The sequence below is a fragment of the Capra hircus genome (assembly GCF_001704415.2).
Source record: "Capra hircus breed San Clemente chromosome X unlocalized genomic scaffold, ASM170441v1, whole genome shotgun sequence".
NCBI lineage: Eukaryota > Metazoa > Chordata > Mammalia > Artiodactyla > Bovidae > Capra > Capra hircus.
The window spans coordinates 41708401-41736059 of NW_017189517.1; the positions used below are offsets into that span (position 1 = coordinate 41708401).

The following is a 27659-nucleotide window of genomic DNA, read 5'->3' on the forward strand; positions in this document are numbered from 1 at the left end:
TATGTGAAGAAATAACCTATGGCCTGGACTAGAGCGTAATTGAGGAGTGGCTTAGGAGGATAAGCTGAAAGTATTTGGTAAGCTACTGGACTAGAGGATAGGATACATTAAAACTAATATAAGGTCACTTCTTGTGATGGGAGGGAAGGGTGGTGGAAGAAACAGAGGCAACTCTAACTTCAGTGAGGTTGGTCTGAGTGAAGTACAAGGCATGATGTAAGAAGTCTATCTGTTCATGCCTTGTTGTTGTTCAGGTGCTCAGTCATATATGACTATTTGTAACCCCATGAACTGCAGCACATCAGGCTTCCCTGTCCTTCACCATCTCCTGGAGTTTGCTCAAACTCATGTCTCTTGAATCAGTGATGCCATCCAACCGTCTCATCCTCTGTCACCCCCTTCTCCTCCTTCCCTCAGTCTTTCCCAGCATCAGGGTGTTTTTCAATGAGTCAGCTCTTCACATCAGGTGGCCAAAGTACTGGAGCCTTGCTTCAGCATCAGTCCTTCCAACAAATATTCAGGGTTGATTTCCCTTAGGATTGAATGGTTTGATCTCCTTGCTGTCCAAAGAAGTCTCAAGAGTCTTCTCCAGCACCACAATTCGAAAGTCTTGTTTATGGTCCAGCTCTCACATCCATATATGACTACTGGAAAAATCATAGCTTTGACTATATGAAACTTTGTTGACAAATTGATGTCTCTGCTTTTAAATACACTGTCTAGGTATGTCATAGCTTTTTTTTTGCCAAGGAGCAAGCATCTTTTAACTCTTTATGACTTCAGTTTTGCACTTCGCTGGAGCAGCCGTGAAGAGACACCCCAAGTCCAAGGTAAGAGAAACCCAAGTAAGATGATAGGTGTTGCAAGAGGGCATCAGAGGGCAGACACACTGAAACCATAATCACAGAAAACTAGCCAATCTGATCACACGGACTACAGCCTTGTCTAACTCAGTGAAACTAAGCCATGCTGTGTGGGGCCACCCAAGATGGACGGGTCATGGTGGAGAGGTCTGACAGAATGTGGTCCACTGGAGAAGGGAATGGCAAACCACTTCAGTATTCTTGCCTTGAGAGCCCCATGAACAGTATGAAAAGGCAAAATGATAGGATACTGAAAGAGGAACTCCTCAGGTCAGTAGGTTCCCCATATGCTACTGGAGATCAGTGGAGAGATAACTCCAGAAAGAATGAAGGGATGGAGCCAAAGCAAAAACAATACCTAGTTGTGGATGTGACTGGTAATAGAAGCAAGGTCCGATGCTGTAAAGAGCAATATTGCATAGGAACCTGGAATGTTAGGTCCATGAATCAAGGCAAATTGGAAGTGGTCAAAAGTTCAAGAGTGAACGTTGACATTCTAGGAATCAGCGAACTAAAATGGACTGGAATGGGTGAATTTAACTCAGATGACCATTATATCTACTACTGTGGGCAGGAATCCCTTAGAAGAAATGGAGTAGCCATCATGGTCAAGAAAAGAGTCCAAAATACAGTACTTGGATGCAATCTCAAAAACAACAGAATGATCTCTGTTCGTTTCCAAGGCAAACCATTTAATATCACGGTAATCCAAGTCTATGCCCCAACCAGTAATGCTGAAGAAACTGAAGTTGAATGGTTTTATGAAGACCTACAAGACCGTTTAGAACTAACACCCAAAAAAAGATGTCTTTTTTATTATCGGGGACTGGAATGCGAAAGTAGGAAGTCAAGAAACACCTGGAGTAAGAGGCAAATTTGGCCTTGGAGTACAGAATGAAGCAGGGCAAAGGCTAATAGAGTTTTGCCAAGAGAACTCACTGGTCATAGCAAACACCCTCTTCCAACAACACAAGAGAAGACTCTACAAATGGACATCACGAGATGGTCAACACCAAAATCAGACTGATTATATTCTTTCTAGCCAAAGATGGAGAAGCTCTATACAGTCAGCAAACACAAGACTGGGAGCTGACTGTGGCTCAGATCATGAACTCCTTATTGCCAAATTCAGACTTAAATTGAAGAAAGTAGGGGAAAACACTAGACCATTCAGGTATCACCTAAATCAAATCCATTATGATTATACAGTGGAAGTGAGAAATAGATATAAGGGACTAGATCTGATAGATAGAGTGCCTGATGAATTATGGACAGAAGTTTGTGACATTGTGCAGGAGACAGGGATCAAGACCATCTCCATGGAAAAAAAATGCAAAAAAGCAAAATGGCTGTCTGAGGAGGCCTTACAAATAGCTGTGAAAAGAAGAGAAGTGAAAAGCAAAGGAGTAAAGGAAATATATTCCCATTTGAATGCAGAGTTCCAAAGAATAGCAAGGAGAGATAAGAAAGCCTTCCTCAGCAACCAATGCAAAGAAATAGAGGAAAACAACAGAATGGGAAGGACTAGATCTCTTCAAGAAAATTAGAGATACCAAGGGAACAGTTCATACACAGATGGGCTCAATAAAGGACAGAAATGATATGGACCTAACAGAAGCAGAAGATATTAAGAAGAGGTGGCAAGAATACACAGAAGAACTGTACAAAAAAGATCTTCACGATCCAGAAAATCATGACGGTGTGAACACTCACCTACAGCCAGACATCCTGGAATGTGAAGTCAAGTGGGCCTTAGAAAACATCACTACGAACAAAGCAAGTGGAGGTGATGGGATTCCAGTTGAGCTATTTCAAATCCTGAAAGATGATGCTGTGAAAGTACCGCACACAATATGCCAGCAAATTTGAAAAACTCAGCAGTGGCCACAGGACTGGAAAAGCTCAGTGTTCATTCCAATCTCAAAGAAAGGCAATGCCAAAGAATGCTCAAACTACCACACAGTTGCACTCATCTCACACGTTAGTAAAGTAATGCTCAAAATTCTCCAAGCTAGGGTTCAGCAATACATGAACTGTGAACTTTCAGATGTTCAAGTTGGTTTTAGAAAACACAGAGGAACCAGAGATCAAGTTGCCAACATCCACTGGATCATGGAAAAAGCAAGAGAGTTCCAGAAAAACATCTATTTCTGCTTTAGTGACTATGCCAAAGCCTTTGACTGTGTGGATCACAATCAACTGTGGAACATTCTGAAAGAGATGGGAATACCAGAGCACCTGACCTTCTTCTTGAGAAACCTATATGCAAGTCAGGAAGCAACAGTTAGAACTGAACATGGAACAACAGACTGGTTCCAAATAGGAAAAGGAGTACGTCAAGGCTGTATACTGTCACTCTGCTTATTTAACTTCTATGCAGAGTACATCATGAGAAATGCTGGGCTGGAAGAAGGACAAGCTGGAATCAAGATTGCCAGGAGAAGTATCAATAACCTCAGATATGCAGATGACACCACCCTTATGGCAGAAAGTGAAGAGGAACTAAAAAGCCTCTGGATGAAAGTGGACGAGGAGAGTGAAAAAGTTGGCTTAAAACTCAACATTCAGAAAACGAAGATCATGGCATCTGGTCCCATCACTTCATGGGAAATAGATGGGGAAACAGTGGAAACAGTGTCAGACTTTATTTTTTGGGCTCTAAAATCACTGCAGATGGTGATTGCAGCCATGAAATTAAAAGACGCTTACTCCTTGGAAGGTAAGTTATGACCAACCTAGATAGCATATTCAAAAGCAGAGACATTACTTTGCCAACAAAGGTCCGTCTAGTCAAGGCTATGGTTTTTCCAATGGTCATGTATGGATGTGAGAGTTGGACTGTGAAGAAAGCTGAGTGCCAAAGAATTGATGCTTTTGAACTGTGGTGTTGGAAAAGGCTTTTGAGAGTCCCTTGTACTGTAAGGAGGTCCACCCAGTCCATCCTAAAGGAGGTCAGTCCTGGGTGTTCATTGGAAGGACTGATGCTAAAGCTGAAACTCCAATACTTTGACCACCTCATGCGAAGAGTTGACTCATTGGAAAAGACCCTGATGCTGGGAGGGATTGGGGGCAGGAGGAGAAGGGGACGACAGAGGATGAGATGGCTGGATGGCGTCACCGACTTGATGGACATGAGTTTGAGTGAACTCCAGGAGTTGGTGATGGACAGGGAGGCCTAGAGTGCTGTGATTCATGGGGTCACAAAGAGTTGAACATGACTGAGTGACTGAATTGAACTGAACTGACTTCAGTTTTGGAGCCTAAGAAAATAAAATTTGCCACTGTTTCCACTTTTCCCCCATGTATTTGCCATGAAGTGATTGGAACAATGCCATGATTTTTGTTTCTTGAATGTTGAGTTTTAAGCCAGCCTTTTTACTCTCCTCTTTCACTCTCATCAAGAGGCTCTTTAGTTCCTCTTCACTTTCTGCCATAAGGGTGGTGTCATCTGCATATCTGAGGTTGTTGATATTTCTCCTGATAATCTTGATTCCAAATTGTGATCAAACCAGCACAGCATTTCACATGATGTACTCTGCACAGAAGTTAAAGAAGCAGGTGACAACATACAGCCTTGACATACTCCTTTCTCAAGACTGAACTAGTCCATTGTTCCATGTCTAGTTCTAACTGTTGCTTCTTGACCTGCGTACAGGTTTCTCAGGAAGCAGAGAAGGTGGTCTGATAATCCCACCTCTTTAAAAACTTTTCACAGTTTGTTGTGATCCACACAGTCAGTGGCTTTAGCATAGTCAATGAAGCAGAAGTAGTTTTTTTTGTTTGTTTGTTTAGTTTTTTAAATTCACTTGTTTTCTCTATGATCCAACAGATGTTGACAATTCGATCTCTGGTTCCTCTGCCTTTTCTAAATACAGTTTGTGTATCTGTAAATTCTTGGTTCATGTACTGTTGAAGCCTAGCTTAAAGGAGTTTGAGGATTACCTTGCTAGCATGTGAAATGAGTACAACTGGACAGTATTTTGAACATTCTTTGGCTTTGCCTTTCTTTGAGATTGGAATGAAAATTGATCTTTTCCAGTCCTGTGGTCATTGCTGAGTTTTCCAAATTTGCTGGCATATTGAGTGCAGCACTATAACAGCATCATCTTTTAAGATTTTAAGTGGGTCAACTGGAGTTCCATCACTTCCACTAGATTTGTTCTTAGGAATGCTTCCTCAGGCTAACTTGACTTCACATTCCAGGATGTCCAGCTCTAGGTCAGTGACCACACCATCATGGTTATCTGGGTCATTAAGCCTTTTTTTTTGTGTAGTTCTGTGTATTCCTGCCACCTCTTCTTTATATCTTCTGCTTCTGTTAGATCCTTGCTGTTTCTGCCCTTTATTGTGCCCATCTTTGCATGAAATGTTCCCTTGATATCTCTAATTTTTTTAAAAGAGATCTCTAGTCTTTCCTATTCTTCGTGTTGTTCATGTAAGAAAGTTGTCTTATCTCTCCTTGCTATTCTCTGGAACTCTGCATTCAGATGGGTGTATCTTTCTCTTTCTCCTTTGCCTTTCACTTGTCTTCTTTTCTAAGCTATTTGTAATGTCTACTCAGACAACCATTTTGCTTTCTTGCATTTCTTTTTCTTGGGGAAGGTTTTGGTCACCACTTCCTATACAGTGTTACAAACCTCTGTTCATAGTGCTTCAGGCACTCTGTCTACCAGATCCAATCCCTTGAATCTATTTGTTACCCCCACTGTATGCATGCCTTGAACAAGGGGCAAAAATCTATGATAGGAGAGTGATACCATACTTTCTTCCTGTTTAATATGACTTAGGCCTATGTGAGAGGTAGGCTTATGTATTTGGGTCTGTTTGCTGTTTTGGTTTGTTTTTCCCTAAGTATGAGATGATTTGGACATGCTTTTTTCCAGCATGTCCTTGTATTTTCCTTTGAAATTCGTGATCTGCTTCATTAAGGGGATCCACATTTTCTCAGTATGAAGTTATCTCAGTGTGAAACATACGAAGTCTAGGTATTGCATTTGAACAAGAAATGCTTCCTGAATTAAAATAATGTGAGTAGGAACACTTAGGTCTCACATATGATATGAAAACTTATTTTTAAAAATTAATTAATTTATTTTAATATGAGGCTAATTACTTTACAATATTGTAGTGGTTTTTGCCATACATCGACATGAATCCGCCATGGAAGCACATGTGTTCCCCATCCAGAACCCCCCTCCCACCTCCCTCCCCATCCCATCCCCCAGGGTCATCCCAGTGCACCAGCCCTGAGCACCCTGTCTCATGCATTAAGCCTGAACTGGCAATCTGCTCCACATATGATAATATACAATTTTCAATGCTGCCCTCTCAAATCATCCCACCCTTGCCTTCTCCTACAGAGTCCAAAAGACTGTTCTATACATCTGTGTCTCTTTTGCTGTCTCGCATACAGGGTTATTGTTACCATCTTTCTAAATTCCATATATATCCGTTAGTATACTGTATTGGTGTTTTTCTTTCTGGCTTGCTTCACTCTGTATAATAGGCTCCAGTTTCATCCACCTCATTAGAGCTGATTCAAATGTATTCTTTTTAATGGCTGAGTAATACTCCATTGTGTATATGTACCACCGCTTTCTTATCCATTCATCTGCTGATGGACATCTAGGTTGCTTCCATGTCCTGGCTATTATAAACAGTGCTGCGATGGACACTGGGGTACACGTGTCTCTTTCAATTCTGGTTTCCTTGGTGTGTGTGCCCAGCAGTGGGATTGCTGGGTCATAAGGCAGTTCTATTTCCAGTTTTTTAAAGACTCTTCACACTGTTCTCCATAGTGGCTGTACCAGTTTGCATTCCCACCAACAGTGTAAGAGTGTTCCCTTTTCTCCACACCCTCTCCAGCACTTCTTTTGTGTGTGTGTGTGTCTGCACACACATTTAGCATGTCATATACAACTGTAGCTAATTGTGTATAAGTTTCTGCATATGAGCTTGTATATTTGGCATGTCTTATTTTTCTTGGACAATAAGAAGTATGCCTTCTACTTCATTTGTATCCCCCACAGAACATAGTGTGTGTGTGTGTATATAATGTAGATTGCATTGAATAGAACATCTTAGGAATTTAAAATTATTGGTCAATCTTAAAAACAATGTTTTATTAAAAATAATAGAGAACATTGTAAAGTCCATACAACCTCAGATTAATCTTATATCTTTTATATTTTTCTATCTCAACTACAAATTAATGCCTGTTATGATAATTGAAGTATTCCAGAATTCTCAGATGACTTCTAAATCATTAATAAAATAGTAAAATATTTTTAGTGATGTTGCATTGTCAGATCTGTTTTACTATGCTCTCATCCTGTGAAAATTGGTAATCTAAGTATGGCATGTATGCTAATTATGAACTAATGACTGATTAATCTTAACTCAACCTTGGGCAAATCTGCTTCTATGTGCTTCCTCAGCTGTTAAAGGGGGGAAAATGACTGCTGGCTCACAGGCATCCAGATGAAGATTTTACTCTTTTAAAATAGAAAGTGCCAGACAGGTATTTCATGACACAATAACTTTGAAGTTTAGCAGTGATGGCACTATGGGCTTCCCAGGTGGCGCTAGTGGTAAAGAACCCACCTGCCAATGCAGGAGATGCCCTGGAGGAGGGCATGGCAAAAAACTGCAGCATTCTGGCCTGGAAAATCCGGTGGACAGAGGAGCCTGGAGGGCCACAGTCCATAGAGTTGCAGAGTTGGACACAACTGAGCACACACACAGTGAAAGGACTCCCTGCCAGTGAAACTGGAACGGGTGACGGATGAGCAGAACAGGAATTTTGAAACTAGAAATAGCTGGGACTCCAAGTTTACCATGGCCCTCTAACCACTTCTTCTCTCCATTTTGCCCCTTTTCCCATTCCCAGAGTATCAGATGATAAGAAATTAGGCCTTACCCCTCCTTTAAGAACGTGCCATACTGCTGGTTTCTTGTGGTTTTGGAGGAAAACAGCATTCTATTGGACTCCTCACCTCAGTAATGTCCTATAATGCCTGTTTCTGTGAATGATATTTATGGGTCCCCATTTTCCAGGCTTATTGCCTTGGAAAGTTATGTAACCAGACACTGAAAGATATAAAGTGTTGAATTTGTCCAAAATTGAGCGCTTATTCACAGGAAGAGAGCCTGGGACCATTTTTGCTAGGTTAGCTTTCTCCTTTGCTGAGTCTGAGCACTTGGAATATTTTAGTGTTGGCCTGCTGTGACTCACTGCCTGTCCAGTGGCTTAAGAGATGCTTACCTAAGTCCACAATAGGTCTCTCAGATAATGAAACACTGGGATATTCACAAAAGGACATGGTTTTAGGCATCAGCTATGGGGCCATTTTATCATCAGCCCCTATTTCCACTTTCTCAATGCAGCCCAGTAAAATACAATATTTGAGAATCTTTATGCTTTGCCCTTTCCTACACCTCAAACCTGATGAAATGCAAGTTTTCATCATCCTCCACGTGAGGCAGATCTGCTCCATTCAGTTGCAGGAAATATTCTTAGCAAACACTTACCCAGTGTGTTCAGCAGCAATCAGGCCATTGATGATGATGTAGGAATTTATTAGAACATGAAGAGAAGAATTACCTACAAGCAATTCTGGAGTATTGGCTACCAGGAGCCAAATGCCTCATAGGCAGAAATTCATTGAATAGCATGCATTTGTTATATGTTGGCTGCCAGAAATTTAAGCACTCCAGCTCAGACTTGCTATTAAACCCTCCCTAGCATGCGGGCCACCCACCAGTTGCAAGGCATGATGACACGACAGATAACCCGCCCTCCTTGGTAGCAATATGGATACGGGTAGTAACCTAGTAAAGGTTCACAGACGCGGCGACAGTAGCGGTTGCCTCGACGGCAGTAAATACAACAGTAACCTCTCTCATCCAACATGGAGTCGAATTCTATTCCATTTTCAGTCTGAAAGAAGAAGAAACCAGTGTTGGAGGGGAAGAGGTCCACCAAGCAGGGGAGGAATATGAAACTATAGGAGTTGGGGCCTGTTGAGTAATTAAGTTCCTGAGCCTGATCTTGGAGATATATCAATGGACTAGATCAAGATTGATTTTGGTTTTCTTAATTTAAATTTTTTTAAAAAACTTTGTTTTATTGAAATAGAGTTGATTTACAATGATTCAATTATACATGTATTTATATATATTCTTTTTCATATTCCTTTCCATTATCATTTATCGTGAAATATTGACAAGATTGATTTCGAATGAGCCTTTTAGGTATTCCAAGTTTCTTAAATTTTATTTCATCATTGTTAAAACAATGACCATTTTCCTTTCAGTGACTTTTATCTGAGAAGTAGTGAGATTTGTGAAGGCTCTTTGTTTTTCCTCTAAACAAGAATATTGTGCACAGAACTCACATAGTCATTGATTGGGAGTTCTTCCTCACTTGCTGCTTGTCTGGTGTGACGGGTCTTCTCCACCTTCACTTGAGGGACCACCCACTGCTCGTTTTGTTCAATGCCTTTTTTTTCACTGGTAGGAAAGTGAAGGTCTTCACCATCCTCCTCAAAGTCTTGTAACTCTGAAACTAAGGTAATACGCACAAAGTTGTGGTGCAACTGCTTTGCTTGGGGGACTCGCATTGGGGGATAGAGATTTTAATTGTGTCTTCTCACTGTCCTCATTTAGGTATGCATGAACCACTTTTCCAGAGTTCTGGAGCTGACATTTTAAGGAGGTCTTCCAAAAGAGATCTGACCGTTCCTGTGTACACAGACACCTTTGCTCATTTGGCATCAAACACTTACTGTTTTGCCTTATTAGCATGTTAAATTAAAACTTGAGGGCAGGAGACTTTGGTGTCTCCCACAATGATTTTACTCAAGGTCGGTGCTCAGTAAATATTTTTGGTTGCCTGATTTGATATAGTGTCCTCTGTCCTCTTTCCCCATCCCTTCTCTTTTCTGTGTTAAATGTTTTTTTTTTTAATTAAACTTTGTATTTACAAATTATCTTAGATTTATAGAAGAGTTGCTAAGGTGGTACAGAATATCTGTATATCTTTTCACCCAATTTCCTCTAAGGTTAACATTTTATATAACCACAGTACAATGAGCAAAACTAAGAAATTAGCATTGGTACAATGTGTTGTTGTTTAGTCGCTAAATCATGTCTGACTCTTCATGATCCCATGGACTGTAGCCCACCGGGCTTCTCTGTCCATGGGATTTCCCAAGCAAGAATACTGGGGTGGGTTGCCATGCCCTTCTCCAGGGGATCTTCCTGACCCAGGGATTGAACCCATGTCTCTGGTATTGCAGGCATTGGCAGGCAGATTCTTTACCACTGAGCCACCAGGGAAGCCCTTTATAGGTACAATAAAATTAACTAAACTACAAACTTTACTCAAATTTCATCATTATCTCCACTAACGTCATTTAGGAGAAGGATGTTGAAGCAGAAGTTGTAGTGTCCAATCCAGGAAACCACAATTGCTTTTTTTTTTTTTTAAGGCCAAAGAGTGCCAATAGATGCCTGCATTGATTAGATCCTTCTCTCTTGGGCAATATAGTAATCTATGCTGTCCAGGATGAGGGAGGCCAAATTCTATGCTAGTTAAGCAGAATAAGATGTCCAGGAACATTTGCCCTCTCTGTGGGCTGACTGGAAATTGAGATCTGGAGTCTTTAACTCTACCTGTAGCATCCAATTGCTTTTATACTGATTCCTAAAATAGTCACAAAGAAATTGGGATTGCAGTGACTGTCCTTTCTTCTGAGGAGAATGCCACCATTTGACATAGAAAATCCTTCCTGAGACAATAGGGCATTACTTTGGCTCTTCTCTCCTCTGTTCTTGGATTGGGCACACAGTGGTTTGAGCCATAGTTTGGTAGCCCGACTGCAATGAATATAGATGTACAAAGAGAGACAGATTAGCTTTTTGCTATCACTGCTCACATTGGGGTGGCGTTACCTTTGATGGGATATTTAATAGCCTGTCAGCATTAATTTATCTGATTTATAACTTGGCTGTGAAAAATCTCCTCCTCACTGGCTGTCAGCATACACAGTTTCATCTAAGAAAATACAAGCTTATCATTTGTTTTCCTAGAAATGTAGTCTCTGAATGCTGGTTACATTAACCCGTTACTGACTTTGGAAAGCAGAGGATGAAGAGGAGGAGGAGGAAGAGGAGGAGGGGAAAGCCATACCTGCTATTAGAGTGGGATTGATCCAATACATGGTCACGTTATCACAAATCTCCAGAATTTTGGAATTTTTAAGAAAGTCTCGGTTTTCAATAGGTTTTTCTGCTGGGACCCAAATCACTGACTGTTCAAAGAAAGTTGTGGTAATTTCTTCATTCTGAGAGAAGACAGTTGTTTAGGGTGGGGATAGACAGAGAAATTAATAAAGTGAGTGAGAAATTATGGGATACTGGAAAACACCATATTTCAAATCTGACTAATAATTACAGTCCCAGAGCTTCCGGTGAAGTAGCTCTCTGCCATGCATACAGTAGGTGCCTTTGGGAGAGTTAGCAACTGGTTCCTCCTTCTCCCTTCTAACAGTAAGTCTGCTCACTGAAACAGCAGCCTTCTCTGCTCAATTTCTCTTAAAGTCAGGAAGGCTGTCCGTCATTTTCTGGGTCTCTCACTGGGCCAAGTATGTTTTAATTTGGCCTTCTGGAACCCTGAGTGACTTATGTTTGTGTTCTTTTAAATGGGTGTTGTGTGTGCATGCTCAGTCACTTGGGTCGTATCTACCTCTTTGTGACCACATGGACTGTAGCCCACCAGGCTCGTCTGTCGTGGGATTCTTCAGGCCGGAATTCTGGAGCGGGTTGCCATGCCTTCCTCCAGGGAATCTTCCTGATCCAGGGACTGAACCTACATGTTCTGTGTTGCTTGTGTTGCAGGCAGATTCTTTACCTGTTGACCCATGGGGGAACCCCTTGGATGTTGTGAGTGCCTGCCTTATTTTAGGCTTATGACTAGGATTGCCAGTTGAATTTGATCACAAGCTGAAAAACACTCCTAGAATCCAAATTGGTGAAATCAGTTAAGCAGTACCAGGACCTAATATTTTGGTTTTCAAGATTGCCTGTTAAAGGTATATAGTACCAAACATGTCTTTATTTTTTGTTTGTTTCGAAGTCAAGTCTCTAACTTGTGACTACAAGGCCCTTACTACTGTTTTACTCTTTTCATTCTAGATGCTTGGAGTTTGTCTGACAGAATGGTTTTTATTTAGGCAATTTTTTTTTTTTTGTCAAGAACACTACCTTCTTTTCTGTTTATCATGTTGGAAGTAGTTGTCTTGTATACCTAGCTCTTTTAAAACGTATATTTTTTAAAAATTTACTTATTTGGCTGCATCAGATCTTAGTTATGACACATGAGATCTTTGATCTTTGAGGCATGCAAACTGTTCGAGGCAACATGCGGGATCTAGTTCCCTGACCAGGGATCGAACTCATGCCCCCGCATTGAGAGTGTGCAGTCTTAGACACTGCACCACCAGGGAAGTCCAGTATACTTATCTCCTAACCATTTGTCTCTTGGGCCTTGACACTTTACCCTGTACTCTGAATTAGGCTTTTCCCTTTCTCTTTTGTTTCTCTCTAGTTTTATGGTTTCACTGTTTTTATTCTTTGAAATATGGCTATGTGTAATTTTTTCTCCTAGTCATTTAAAACTCTTCATCTTAGCTCCTTTGCCCTGGAGTCTGTAAAGACCTTGGTATGCACTGAAAGGGACTGTATAGAATGAGGTTGATACACTGACTAGCTTTGATAGCAAAATCAGGGCTATTTATATAACTGTTCTGCATATTTAACATGTACAAACTATGCATACAGTGGTGAGGGAAGTACAGAATAAAGGGGTTTTGTCATTCAGGACCACAAATTTGTCTCATAAAACAATCTGTAGCTTGAGTATAAAAAATAGAATTTTCGTGAAGATAAAGCAATTTCACTATCATGAAATGAATACTTAATGTTATTTAGACAATCTGGCAGAATTAACTGAAAAATAAATTATGACCAAAATGAGACAATAGGGACCTTTACCTTTAACCTTTCTGGGGGCAGCACCACATGTGGAAACTTGGTTCCCTGACTAGGGATTGAACCCATGCCCCTTCAGTGGAAGTGCAGAGTCTTAACCACTGGACACCAGGGAAGCCCCTGCCTTTAACTTTTTCAGAAGAGAAATCTTGTCATGTCAGTGTGGAATGTCATTGTTGGCTGGCCCAACTCAAAGGCTTACATTATTTTCTGTAAAAAGCAGCATGTGATATTGGATATAATAGCTTTTTATCTTATTCATTCTCCTTTCATCTAAGTTGCTCTGTTCCTCAGATGCATCCAAATTGAGTGTGTGTTATTAACTCAGTCATGTCCGACTTTTTGTAACCTCATGAGTTAGGGTGCACCAGGATCCTCTGTCCATGGGATTTTCCAGGCAAGAATACCGGAGTGGGTTGCCATCCCTTCTCTGGGGGATCCTCCCGACCCAGGGATTGAACCTGCATGTCTTGCATTGCAGGCAGACTCTACCATCTAAGCCACTAGGGAAGCATCCAAATTAGGCTTATTAAAAAAAAAATCCCAAACTTTTCACTTGCCATAGACCTTGGGAGCAGAGCATTGTCTTTGGGGGAAATCCTTTTCTTAGAAATTCTAGGAACCAGAGTCTGTAACTTCTCTGGACAAAAGGAGACTAATAGCATGTCTGGGAGCCAGTGACAGCCATGAGACTTGGATAATGGAAAGTAAAAATGATCTCCATACCACCTCATCCCCCAATATAATAAGAAAAGTAAAAGAAAAAGGTAAATGGGTAGATGAGAATTAAGATGGAGAGAGTTGGGCAAGAGAAAAATGTAAAAGAACCTAGGCGAGAGAGAAGAAAAAGAAAGAGGTATTTATAGCATATAGAGTGCTCTCTGTGCTATTGGCATAATTTCATTTTAGGTTTTCCAGTTAAGCACTAAGAAAACCAACCCAACCCATTTGTTTCTTCTGGCTACAGTCACAATACATCCTTAGCTAAGGTTCCACTCCTTCCTCCACTGACAGCAACATACCATAATTATTGTCAGGATATCATGGGAAAATGAAGAGTCTCCTGGGCTTTATTGATGGCTGTTGTTTAAGTAATAATCCTCCATCTCCCACTAGGCCTACAAGGGCCACTAAGCTGTTGCCCTGATGCCCTAGGTTATCTTACCCTGACCTAGGGGTGTGCTTTCAGAGAATTTGTATGACACTGTACTTCTCACCTTCTTTGCTTTTTCTTTCCTTAGTGATATTAAGGGTAGATTATTCCATTAGCAGCCCAGCATATGAAATATTTTTTAATTTTTAAAAATATTTATTTACCTGGCTGTGCTGGGTCTCAGTAGTGGCATGTGGGATCTAGCTGCCTGACCAAGGATGGAACTCAGGCCCCTTGAATTGGGAGCATGGAGCCTTAGCCACTAGATCACTAGTGTTAGCCGCTCAGTCATGTCCCTCTCTTTGCAACTCCATGGACTGTAGCCTGCCAGACTCCTCAGTCCTGGAATTCTCCAGGCAAGAATACTGGAGTGGGTTGCCATTTCCTACTCCAGGGGATCTTCCCAACCCAGGGATCGAACCTGGGATTCCCACATTGCAGGCAGATTCTTTACCATCTGAGCCACCAGGGAAGTCCCTTAATTTTAATTTTTTTTTATTGAAGTATAGTTGATTTTGTGCTTCACTGGTGGTTAATCATAAAGAACCCACCTGCCAATACAGGAGACACAAGAGATGTGGGTTCAGTCCCTGGGTCAGGAAGATCCTCTGGAGAAGGAAATGGCAACCCTCTCCAGTATTTTTGCCTGGGAAATCCCATGGACAGAGGAGCCTAGCAGGCTACTGTCCATGCGGTCACAGAGAGTTGGACATGACTGAGTGCACCAGCAATAGCAATATAGATGATTTACAATGTTGCATTACTTTCAGGTGTACAGTAAAGTGATTCAGCTATATATTTAAGTTATTACAAGATATTGAGTATAGTTCTCCGTGCTATGCAGTAGGTCTTTGTTGGTTATCTATTTTATATATGGTAGTGTTGAACTGAAATCTTTATTTCTTATTTAAAACTTTTATATTGTGCATTGGGTTATAGTTGATTAACAGTGCTGTAATAGTTTTAGGTGAACAGTGAAGGGACTCGGCCACATATATAAGTGTATCCCTTCTCCCCCAAACTTCCTTCCCATTCAGGCTGCCATATAATACTCAGAAGAGTGCTATGTGCTATACAGTATATCCTTGTTGGTATCTATTTTGTATATAGTAGTGTTGAATTAAAATCTTTAGAATAAGTGAATGTCAAAGTTTGACAAAAGCAGCAAGGATCCCAAGTGGCCTTGGGGCTTTTGATTTGGCAGGATTGATTTTGTTCTTCTAGCTCACCACTCTTACCAGAAATCTTTGGTTTGGAAGCAAATGTACACAAGCCATGTTAATGGCTGCGATCCTTAAGTTAATTTTTAATTTTTATTGAAGTATAGTTGATTTACAATGTTGTGTTAGTTTCAGGTGTACAGCAAGGTGATTCAGCTATATATATACATAAGTTGTTATAAGATATGTAAGAGTATACACCCTTATGTTCATAGCAGCACTATTTACAATAGCCAAGACATGGAAGCGACCTAAATGTCCATTGACAGATGAGTGGATGGAGAAAATGTGGTATACATATACAGTGGAATATTATTCAGTCATTAAATATGAAATAATGCCATTTGCAGCCACATGGATGGACCTGGAGCATTTACTGATTGAAGTAAATCAAACAGAGAAAGAGAAATATCATGGCATCACTTACATGAGGAATCGAAAAAAATGATACAAAAAAACTGATCTTCAAAATAGAAACCGATTCAGACTTAGAGAATGAATTTATGTTTACCGGGGGGCAAGGAACAGTTAAGGAGTTTGGGACTGCCATGTACACACCGCTATATTTAAAATGGAAAACCAACAAGAACTTACTCTAATAGCACAAGGAACTCTGCTCAATATTCTGTAACAACCTAATTGTGAAAATAATTTGAAAAAGAATAGGTATATGTATATATATATAACTGAATCACTTTGTTGTACACCTGAAACTACACAACACTGTTAATCAACTGTACTACAATATAAAATAAAAAGTTAAAAAAAAAAAAAAAACTAAAACTAAAAAAAAAGAAAAGTACAATGTTGGACCTAAAAGCATATACTTTAGTTTTTGAAAGGTCTGAGTTCAAGATCCCAATCTGCTCTTCTCTAACTGTGTAACACTGGGCAAGTTACTTTTTGGTTCACATCTGAAAATGGGGACAATAATAGTACCTGTCTATATCATCATTGTGAGAATCAAATGAGTAAAACATTTAGTACAAAGTCTGACACATAATTATTCCCCAACAAATTATGGCTTTTGCTACTACTATTATTCTTACATACCTCATCTATTTCTTCCTCTGGTTCAGAAAATTCAGGAATCACTTTAATCTGAGACTTGATGAAGCATTTTTGAAGACCTACAAAGTAAATGCCAGTGTATCCCTATAAAACAGACACAAAAAATAAGAAAACTTCCTGAAATAGCCACAATTAATGAGTGTCATGATTTGTCAGAGCCCCAGGCTGGCAAAATTTGAATTCAAAAGGAAATCTTTCTCTTATAAATTAAATGGAGGCTACAGGCTATTTTTAACTTGACTCAAGTGTTCTAATATTTTAAGTGGGAAGGCTTAGGGGGAAAACATCCAACTTACATTTTTAAAGTCATGTACTTCCAATGTTTCATCAGTGCCATTTCCACTTCTGAATATTTCAGTTCTGGTAATGGGATCAATTTCCATGTAAATCTTCTTCTTCTCTCCATTGCTGTAGAAAGTGTGCTCCATGTCATATGTCTGGGAGAACAAAGGAAAACAAGCTGTAAAATACTCAGTATGACCACCAATGCAGGTAGATGTAAGAAACTTGGGTTTGATCCCTAGGTCAGGAAGATCCCCTGGAGGAGTGAATGGCTACTCACTCCAGAATTCTTGCTTGGAGAATCCCATGGACAGAGGAACATGGCAGGCTGCAGTCCACAGGGTCACAAGGAATCGGACACAACTGAAGCAACTTAGCACACACACAGAGATATCTGTTCATGGTGGTGGTGGTTTAGTAGCTAAATTGTGTCCGACTCTTGTGATCCCATGGACTGTAGCCTGCCAGTCTCTTCTGTCAGTGGGATTCTCCAGGCAAGAATACTGGAGTGGGTGGCCATTTCCTCCTCCAGGGGATCTTCCCCATCCAGGAATCGTCTCCTGCACTGCAGGCAGATTCCTTACCACTGAGCCACTAGGGAAGCATGTTCATTCATAAGACACTTTCATTGGGTAATATCTGGGGCATCTTCTTTTTCCAGAGCCTTTGTAGAGAGGTGTTGTTTCAGCAGCTTGCTGTTGGGAATTCTCTGAGACTTGAGATTAAAATGAGGTGTTTTTTGGCACTAGAGCTGATACAGGGATCCCTTGAGAATTAGTATTTTGTATTCAAGCCAAGTTGTTGAACTAATTACTAAGAATTCCAACAGTTTTTCTTGGCACCCTTGACTAAATAGCAAATGATATTTTGCAAAGCAGTCTATAAGGTGCTTTTCCGTTATGGTAAGAAGAGGAGCCGCCAAAAACCTCTACTGCTTCTTTAAACTGCCACTTCCCTTTCTAAGTACTCAAGGGTCACCCACTTTCTTCCTGTGAAATTCAGTAGGGCTGAGAAAGAGATTTGAACAGATTTAGAATGCTTAGGTATTGCTCTTTATCTCCTTACCTACCCAGAGATTTAATATTGCCTTACCAGTCTTGGATATGTCCTCTTTAAACACTGAAGACCATTGTCTTTGGCGAATATTAAGTAAAAGTCTTACCCTGACCTCAACTGCTTCCTTTTGTCCTTTAAACTCCAGGAAACATTTATTGCCTTCCCCTAACCTTCTCTGTTATGGGCTAACAAAATCTATTCAGTTTATTACTGAATTCTCTTTTCCAAACTCGATTCAGCTGACTTTAAGTCTTCAGGTTCTCCTGCATATAGAATTTAATAACCATGAATTGTAATACGCACTATGTAATATGGTATCTTCCAAGAAGAGCTCCTTGGAAAAGCTAAATATCAGGTTACCCCTGAATAGTTGAAACAAAACCCCAGACTCTCTGCGAACCTCTAAAAGAGACCTCTAAGGACCAAAAGGCCCAGGCCCATAGAGTATCCCAGTCTATTAACAAGCCCATTGCTTATAACTGAGGACATGTTATGTTGTTGTTGTTTAGTTTCTATGTCGTGTCTGACTCTGTGGGAACCTGTGGACTGTAGCCCGCCAGGCTCCTCTGTCCATGGAATTCTCTAAGCACGAATCCTGGAGTAGGTTGCCGTTTCCTTTTCCAGGGGATCTTCCCAACCCTGGGATCAAACCTGGGTCTCCTGCATTGCAGGCCCATTCTTTACCACTGAGCCACCAGGGGAGCCAGATGTGTTTACAGCTAGAAGCATAAGAAAAACTTGAAGGAATTTGCTATCACAAACCAGGCCAGCCCTGATGGTGCCATGTGGAAGTCTATCTTATCCTTGTTGTTAGGAGGCCTTTTGCTATCATGTTTCTTCATATTCATTTTTCCTTATGAAAAGCATTTGGTAAACTGAAAGCCTGAAAAAGCAAGTCATCCACAGAGCCAGCGTTGCTTTCTAATGATTCTGTTCCCAGTGGCAGTCTTTTAGAGCTTGCACTGGGTTGGGTTGTTTTTTAATGTTTGCCAGTGTCTGTGACTGAGTGTTAGATTAACCTGGTCAAATTTTCCCTACCTCAAGTAGAAAAACAAGTTGGAATGGCTTGTAGAAGCACTGTTACCTCAAATGTGAAAAGTTGATTTAGTCACTGAATAGGAAAGCAAGAAACAATGATACTGACCTCTTTGCTGCCCTAAAGTAAATTAGGCATGGTCAGACCTGAAACATTTGTTGAATATATTTTTCCCACCAATGGCAAATTCTTGTCTTCCTAAAGAGATTTGAGCATTGGCAAGGTCTTTTAAGAGACAACTTTTTTTTTTTTAATTTTAATTTTTACTTTATTTTACTTTACAATACTGTATTGGTTTTGCCATACATTGACATGAATCCGCCACGGGTGTACATGCGTTCCCAAACATGAACCCCCCTCCCACCTCCCACCCCATATCATCATTTTAAAAGGGGAAGGAAAACACTATTTAGAACTTTACAGCAACTGCAGAGTTAACACAGTAAGTCTGACTTGGTTTGTGACAGGTAGCAAATTCCCTTAGACTTGTTATTTGCTTCTAGTTATAAATTTGTTCTAAGTTGCAGCTCTGCGGCCAGCCTGAGAAACTTCTACGTTATGGCAACAAATTGAGCTCTCAGTGGGCCTGACCTAAGTAGAGGAGAGAGGTATCTAATGCAGATTCAGCTTTGTCAGATTTCCCAACAGGGCGGAATTTCTTTAGAAATACTATCCATTGCTGAGACAAATGTCGACACCACCAGTCACTGGGGGTGGGGTGGGATGTTTGTTTCATCAGTAGCACAACTGATGGATTATTGCACGGAAAAATGAGGTTAGAGACTAGGGGATGTTGGAACGCTGCCTACCTGGGCAAAAGAGAAAATACAGGCTGTATTTTCAATCATTGGGAGAAGACTATGGAAGCATACTGGTGACATTTAGGATTTCAGTGTACTTCTGTGGAATGAATTTTCCTGCACTGTTGGCAATGCACTTCACTTGGACACCTTGCTAGATGAAAACTGTTGGAAACTGCCAAGCTCAGCAGATCCTGATTATTTTCAGCATTCTTTCAAAGAGTTTTGTTATTGTTGTTGGGGGAGGAGGCGTCCATTCTGATTGTAATTATTAACCAGCATGTTGCCTTTTTGTTAATAATGATAGTGGGATCAGAATGACTTCATTTATATGTTAATTCTGGGTGGGAGGTGGGGGCTATATATTCACTCAGATGGAATTCCATTATCAAAGGTGTCCTTTTGGAACAAACTTTGTCTAGGAAGATGATGCTGGTGGCCCACTTTGGACTGCTTAGGGGTGAGTTTGAGCAAATCCAGACGTACTGTCTTGTCCGAGTCCCCATGGAGCACATTGCTTAACTGGCCCATATGAAGACTGAGCTCATGCCTTTGGCTTTAGAAGTACTTTTCTTTCTACTAAGCTCACTGGCTAAGGGGCTAAGGGTCTTTTTGGAGATGAAGGAATAAATGATTTTGTCCACTCTGGGTGTAAACTAAAGCAGAGACAGGATGACTTGTCTGAGAGAAGTGTGAGTGGGCTCTTCGTAGCTCATTGCAGACTGCCTCCAAGTCAGCTTTATTCCAGGAATGACAGAGCAGGGTCAGAGTATGATAAGAACACTTCTGCCAAACTGGCAAATTAGGGCAAGTTAATCTTTGGTGCTTCTAATTTCCCTTTTCTGTACTTTTTATATCCTGTTCCTTTTACGCCTTTCTATTCCTTCCTCCTCCTCTGATTTCCCTCTATTCCTCTGTTTCCTGTCTAGACATCTAGGAATTTTGTGATTTTTCTGATACCTTATATCAAAGAAATCTATCTGGCAAATGATCTCACACTAAGATATTAATGATGGGCATTTGTTTAAAAAATTGAGTTTGATACTTAACTCAAAGGAGAGAATTATTACTGGAGGATTTTAAACACAATGGCAACAAGAATAAGAGATATTTTAAGGGCATCTTTCCTGCACCACTCAAATGGGCTCCAGCTCCATCCACAAGTAAGGCTGATCTCAAATATCAAGGACCAGAACACTGGAGTGGGACAGGTAAACCAATGGGATGGGATATGACTCAGAAGTAAAGTGAGAGAGATATGTGGTGAAGTCCAAGGAGTGAGGGATATAAGAGCAGTGCACTGATAAAACATGGAGAAAACACAGACTCATTTCTCTTCCTTGCCCAGGAATTGTTTCCTCAGTGCGGTTAAATCCTCCACTCAGGCAGCAAATGAGCCCTAACATCCCTCTTTCACAGTTTGCTGTGCTTTCTGGCTTCCATTTGTGACAATCTCTGAGATAAGAAAAAAAAAAAAAAAAAAAGCTTTTTATAAAGAGTGAGGCTGCCTGAGCCCTCAGTGTAATAAATCTGTTTGGGGGCAAGTAGCTTTAGCTTGTCCTATATCTGAGCACATTTGGCTTCAGTTTGTTTATTTGAAGCCTGTGATTAATCTAGCTGTTCTCTCCACTGTCCTTCTTTACTGTCTATTTATGAGGTACACCCTCCAAAGGTGAAATATATGCTCAGAATAGCTGGCTAGCAGATGTTAGGCTGGAAGGAAGGGAAGGGAATGTATTGTGCCATATTATTACAGGAACTAGCCTGTGGGAATTAAAGGGCCTCTGGGTATTTCCTTAACTAACACAGAACAGACACATTGTTTCTTATGCAAAGTTGGACTTCTGTATCTTCAATCACCAGTTCTCACCCCTGAAAAAAAAAAATTGGCTAGGCAGCACAGACATTCCTCTTTTTCAAAAAAAAAAAAAACACAAAAACACAAAAAAACAAAACCCACATTTCTTTCATCTAGAGATTCAAGCTGACTTGGAAGTTTTTCCTACCCACTACCCTTACCACTCCTTATTCTTAAATGCAGCTGAAGAATAGTGGAAAAAAAATCTCTAGATCAGTTTCTAGTCCTAGCCTCAACTCTGCCACTTACAAGCTGTGTGACTTTGGACAAGTCACCAAATGTCTCTGGAGGCTTGGGTCCCATCTTTATCTCCCACCCCTTGCCAGATGCAATGTTGAATAGTTGACAAAATTAATTGTCTTTTTAAATTGAAGTATAGTTTATTTTATCCTCTAGAGTAGGAAAACGCAAACTGCTCCATTATTTTTGCCTGGAAAATTCCATGGACAGAGGAGTCTGGTGGGCTACAATCCATGGGGTTGCAAAGAGTCGAACATGAACGACTGAGCCACTGACTGATAGACTGGTAGCTACAACTAGCAAGGTTGTGTTAGTTTCATGTGTGCAGGAATGTGATTCCGCTTTTTAGATTCTTTTCCATCACAGAATATTACAAGATATGGAATATATATATATATATATATATATATATACAAGACAGAGAATATATAGAGTATATCCCTGTGCATACAGTAGGTTCTTGTTGTTAATCTATTTTATATCCAGTAGTTTGGCAAAATGAACTCTTCAGATTTGGTAGACAGTGGTCAAGCTGAACCGTTGAACTACTACTATCTGTTGATTCCTGAGCTACTTCCTTACAGTGGCCGCAGCCCCTCTCTTAGCCACTAGAGGACAGCTCCCTTTGAAGACCTAGGGCTTTTCTGGCTGGTACCATGTGATTTGCCAGCAATGCTGCCTTGGGAGAATAAAGAGACTGAATACAAATGTGTTCCTAGTAGCCAGAGTCCTAAACTACGTGACTGATGCGGACCCTCAACAACACAGAGTGAGAGCTGACCCAAGACAGTTTCTAGACAACGGTGGACTTCACTTTTGCATGGTTTGGGAGGAAAATAAAATTTTAAAATGCTGACATGGCACCATCTGGTAAAATTCAGTTCCCCTGCTAAAGAGATTCCAGCTCCACCTTTCACGTGAGAGGATGAAATGCTTCTCCAGACCCACATTTCACCCACCAAACTGTGAAAACCCACGGAACTCAGGGAAGAAAGTTGTATCCCCCGTGTGCCTACAAGGGGAATGAAGAAAGTTGGCCCCTGGCCAATACTAGTATTAGAGAAATAGGCACAAAAAAGCCAGATCCCGGCTTATCAGGAAAGTGCTTTCTCTGAGCAAAGGATTTTCAGGCTAGAATGCTGTTGGGTTTGCAGTCCTGAGTGAAACTCTTTGAATTGTCATCTGCAGTTGAGGTGAGGGGGAGGCAGACAGATGCCCACCTATCCTAACCATTCTCATTTCATCCTGTTTATATGCAGGAGGTGAGGGGACATCCCCAGGAATCTGCAGATTGTCGTGTGGGCCTTAGGACTTAGGCTTTCCAAATAGCCCTAAAATCACCAGGCCGTTCCTATATATGGCAGGAAGGGCAGACTTTCATTATTTAGTTTATTATTCTTCTGCCTCATTCTACAAAGGATTGGAGGGAGGATAGGCTACAAGGTCTGTGCTATATCTATCAACTGTTGGTTTAAAAGCTAGGATTTTTCTGCCTTGTTTTTTCCATAATGAATGAATTAGCTGGAGAGTTGATTTCTCCTTGTTTCGAGTTCAATGTGTGATACAGGGAGCCTTAAGCAAGAATGTATCTCTAGGGAATTTGCTTTAAAGATGTCTGGACAGTCACTGCATGGAAGTGGAGCCTTGTGATGCCCTCTTGAAACCTCTGGGACTGAATAGATGCCCTCTGCTTGGTTTAAGAAAGCTGAATATAGAACTCAATTGACTGGCTGTCATTCAGCTCAAGTGGTTTCTATATGTGGCCGTGGGTTGGGGATCTGTAGCCTTCAAGGGAGTGCAGCAGTTCTCTCAAAGTTAGTCTTCCTTGTTTCACTTTATTTTCATCCCTTCCTCTTTTACGTGTGCATGTGCTCATGCCTGAGGTGTTAGCTCACTTCCCATTTCAGATCAAAAATCTGGATCTTTTGTCCACATCAAGGTGGGAGGTAATGGGAGGAGGAGGGGAGAACTTACTGGCATGGAAATGTCAACACCAGATGTGGAATGTTAAATAAACACTTTATTATAAGCAAATGTCAAAAAGCAAAATAAAAATGAGGTGTGGTTGGAGGCTAGAGGAGCAAACATTAAAAACTTGGAGGGAGTCCTGCGATGCCAAACACATCACTGTCATCCATGAGCATAACAGCATCACCGGTTTTCCCCACCAAGGTCCCCACAGTCTCCACAGGTCCCACAGTCTTGTAAAGGAAAGTCCAGAAGATCCTGGGTTTTCATCTGCTAACTGATGATTCTTGCCAGGCCATACTCTTAAGGGGAGCCTCTTTAATTTGTGCAAGATGCCTGAATCATTTTCCCCTGCAAATCTTCTTCCAAGACTAGTCTGACTTCTCTTCACTTCCCAGCATTCATTAAGTCCTCTCTAAGGCAGCCTTATTAGCAGCCCTAGCCATTGGAAACCTAGATGTTCCCTGGGGCTCTTTGTCTGGGAATTGAAGGTAGTGGACTTAGTGGAGCATCCACATCTCCAACTGGTTCCTCGGTTTGCAGTGGACATAAGCTGGTCTTCTGGGGCAAGGCCTGGACTTCAATATCAAAGGCAATAAATCACAACTCCCCATTGGAATGGAGAACAAATAACCTTTGCTCACGGCAGAAAAAGTCACCCCAGGAGACACCTATTTATTATATTTTACCAGATTGCTTTGTGTTCATTTCTGAGAATTCCTTTGCTAAAAAGTTACATACTCAAATGGATTACTTCTTGAGAGATTTGGTTCTTGATAAACTTTATTTGGTAACATACTCCACCTCGTCTTTGCCCACAGTGACAAGATTTGACATTTGCTTTGAGGAAATCACAGGATTGCATTGAAAAGCAAACTGGAGTGAGAAGCAAAGATGATACAATACAAAAGCAGAGGTGACCAGGACTCTGTTAGTGAGCTTGACACCTTGTTAGATTAAAGCAAGGTCCCCACATAGTCATTTACAATTACACTGAGACAAATAGCACTGTAAGTTTAGGAAAGTGCAAACTTTTTCAGAATAAGATTTCCAATTACAATGGCTACAATAAAACCAGAAAAGTCATATAGCCCCATATTTAGGCAGAAACATATTGCTGGCTGAAAGGGCCAGTGACTGACCACACCCAGTTAAGTACATTACGGTCATAAAGGGCAAACGGCTTAGTCTCCTCTTGTGCTTTGCTCAGTCAATTTAGTCGTGGCCAACTCTTTGAGACCCTAGGAACTGTAGCCCACAAGGCTCTTCTGCCCATGGGATTCTTTAGGCAAGAATGCTGGAGTGGGTTGCCATGCCCTCCTCCAGGGGATCTTCCTGACCCAGGGACTGAAACTGTATCTCCTCCATCTCTGCAATTGCAGCCGGATTCTTTACCTCTGAGGCACTAGGGAAGCCCAATCCTTCTCTAGCCCATCTGTAATTGTCAAGAGGACCCAAGATTCAATTTGTGGGGAGCGTGTCATCTTGGGAATGAGTTATGTAATAGCAAAATGGGATCAGAATGTATCTTGGCACTCTTATTTATTTACTATGTCTTTCCTGATCTTAATTGCTTTGCCAACTTTGCTAGTCCCAACGTTAGATGGCTTCTCTAGAAAAACACGTGAACAGAAAGCATTTGAGAAGCAGAGAACAGTGAGAATGAAAAGAGCAAGGGCTAACTATATGCAATGGATGATGCAAAAAAATCCTTTCTGGAACAAGGTATAAAAAAAAAACAAGCAAAGAAAGTTCACTATTCTTTCTCCTGTTTAAACTTGATAAGGTAGCCCCTGGGACTAAATGAAAGTCAGCGTGGCAGCAGAGGTGAAGAATCCGAAGGTTGCTATGTCTTACTTCTCTGATTTTTTTTTTTTTTAAAGACACTTGTCCAGTTGACTTTTGGCTCAGCTGGTAAAGAATCCGCCTGTAATGTGGGAGACCTGGGTTCAATCCCTGGGTTGGGAAGATCCCCTGGAGGAGGGAAAGGCTACTCACTCCAGGATTCTGGCCTGGAGAATTCCGTGGAATGTATAGTCCATGGGGTCGCAAAGAGTCGGACACGACTGAACGACTTTCACTTTCATTTTTCACTTTGCAGTTGACTTTCTATTTTCTATACCCCAGTGTCCTTCCTTATTAATCCATATTATTTCCTTTTTGCTCCTCTCACTCCTTTGGCTCCTAATGGTTCACGCTCAGCCACTTCACTTGTGTCCGAGTCTCTGTGACCCCATGGACTGTAGTCTGCCAGGCTCCTCTGTCCATGGGATTTTTCAGACAAGAATACTGGAGTGGGTTGCTGTGCCCACCTCCAGGGGATCTTCCCAACCCAGGGATCAAACCTGCACCTTCTGTGTCTCCTGCATTGCAGGTGGATTCTTCATCGCTGAGTCACTGGGGAAGCCCCCTAATGGTTCAGAACAACCATTATTTTCTTCTTCCCTTCCCCATTATTTCATCCTGCCTCCTGGATGTGTGCCTTTCCCTTCCTATGTCTGTTAGCAAATAATTAATAACAGTGGTAACAATAGCAACATCCTACACCCTGAAAAAAAAATGTGATAAAGCCAGAAAACCATCTTCACACTTTACAGCTTGTAAATTGATTAATTCTCTTTCAAATGGAAATTGTTGGCATGAAGGGGCTATGATTTTCTTTGAGTCACAGCTCAACTTGCTCATTGCGTATGAGCCCAGGGGTGACAATAACACTAAGGTACACTAATATCAACTACAATGGCCTGCCAAGTTTCACTAACCCTAATATCAGAAGCATTCTGAGACATCTGTGATTAATGACTTGGTGTCACTTTTCTACCTTGTGGCATTACTATCTCACCAGGACAACAACAACTGTGGCTAAACCCTAACATAACACTAACCTGTGGTGAGAAGCTGAAAAGCTCTAGTTGTTGTTGTTGTTGTTTTTGAGTCACAAATAAATGTGAACTCAGGTATGAGAATTACTCCTTCTGAAAAGGAGTTTGCTGCCTGTCCTCACAGCAGATGCATTAAGTCAGAAACGTAATCCCTGAAAATATTTTGCTGACATTTCTGGTGGTTTCTTTCCCATCAGTTTCTGCCTAGATAATTGAAAGAAAGATGAAAACTGTTTTTTCTTACAGTAAGAATTTTTCTTCTAGGAGGAACTTTAACTCCTTAAAACCAAGCATGACAAAAGAATGGAACTAATTTTTCTTCTAGGAGGAACTTTAACTCCTTAAAACCAAGCATTACAAAAGAATGGATAATTCTATATCTTATCATTACTACCTGAAATACGGAAACAACTTTGTTTTCCATTGCTGAAATAATCAGGCAGAAAAAGAGAGAACCGAAATCTTGGTTCAGTTTTTCACATCACCAGAAAGTAAATGCAAACCAAAATTAGTGATTTTCATTTTCAGAGGAATATACATGTCAACCACTAATTAAATTCAATAAACTCAAAACAGAAACTTTGGATAATAGTGTGCATTTACTTACTTTTTTGGGTGTCTCAGGCCAGAAGTGCTTACTCCCCCAAAACAGGACAATTAGAGTTAAGGCGAGGATACCAAATACCAATCCACAAATCTTAAGTAATTTACATATCTTCTTGGATTTAAAAGCTTCTGCCTAAGCAAAATACGAAGAGAACCAAAAAAATAAATCAACAATAGCCTTTAAAAATGCAAACCATAATTCAAAGTCACTTTTAATTTCACTTTTTAATGTTCACATAGCAATACGATATCTCTGTAAAGCCATGCTTTTGCTGAAAAGGGAAAAAAATATGAATAAACTTACATTTAGAATGTGGCAGTCCTCACAGTTCTCTGGAGGATTCTTTGCCATGGTCTCTCAGCACACAGCACTCTATCCCTGCTTTAGACCACTGCTGAGGTGGAGTTGCAAGTGAGTCGATTAACAGATGCCAGAGGAGAAGCTGAATTTATATGGCTCAAATATGTCATACCAGAGCCTGAGGGAGCCCAGGGGGCTCCTGTGCTGTGATTTGTTGCACCGATATACCCATATATGTATATAACTTCTGTGCACAGAATTCCATCCAGAAT

At 40.8% G+C, this 27659-nt stretch overlaps 2 protein-coding genes across 2 annotated transcripts in view; both read right to left on the bottom strand.

The window, feature by feature from the left end:
* The window catches only part of SRPX2 (sushi repeat containing protein, X-linked 2), a 42258-nt gene extending 34073 nt beyond the window's left edge, over positions 1-8185 (bottom strand). The window contains exon 1 of the mRNA XM_018044111.1: positions 8128-8185. Within this exon, the coding sequence (XP_017899600.1) occupies positions 8128-8185 (58 nt within the window). The remainder of the gene's footprint in view (positions 1-8127) is intronic.
* A 239-nt stretch (positions 8186-8424) lies between these two features.
* On the bottom strand, positions 8425-27652 carry TNMD (tenomodulin). Its single transcript, XM_005700117.2, has 7 exons — positions 27391-27652; positions 27088-27219; positions 16655-16795; positions 16341-16442; positions 11056-11209; positions 9260-9429; positions 8425-8802 (listed from the first exon to the last, which is right to left on the bottom strand). The coding sequence occupies exons 1-7, from the start codon at positions 27436-27438 to the stop codon at positions 8593-8595; spliced, it is 957 nt and encodes a 318-aa protein (XP_005700174.1). The 5' UTR covers positions 27439-27652; the 3' UTR covers positions 8425-8592.
* Between the last annotated feature and the right edge of the window lie 7 nt (positions 27653-27659).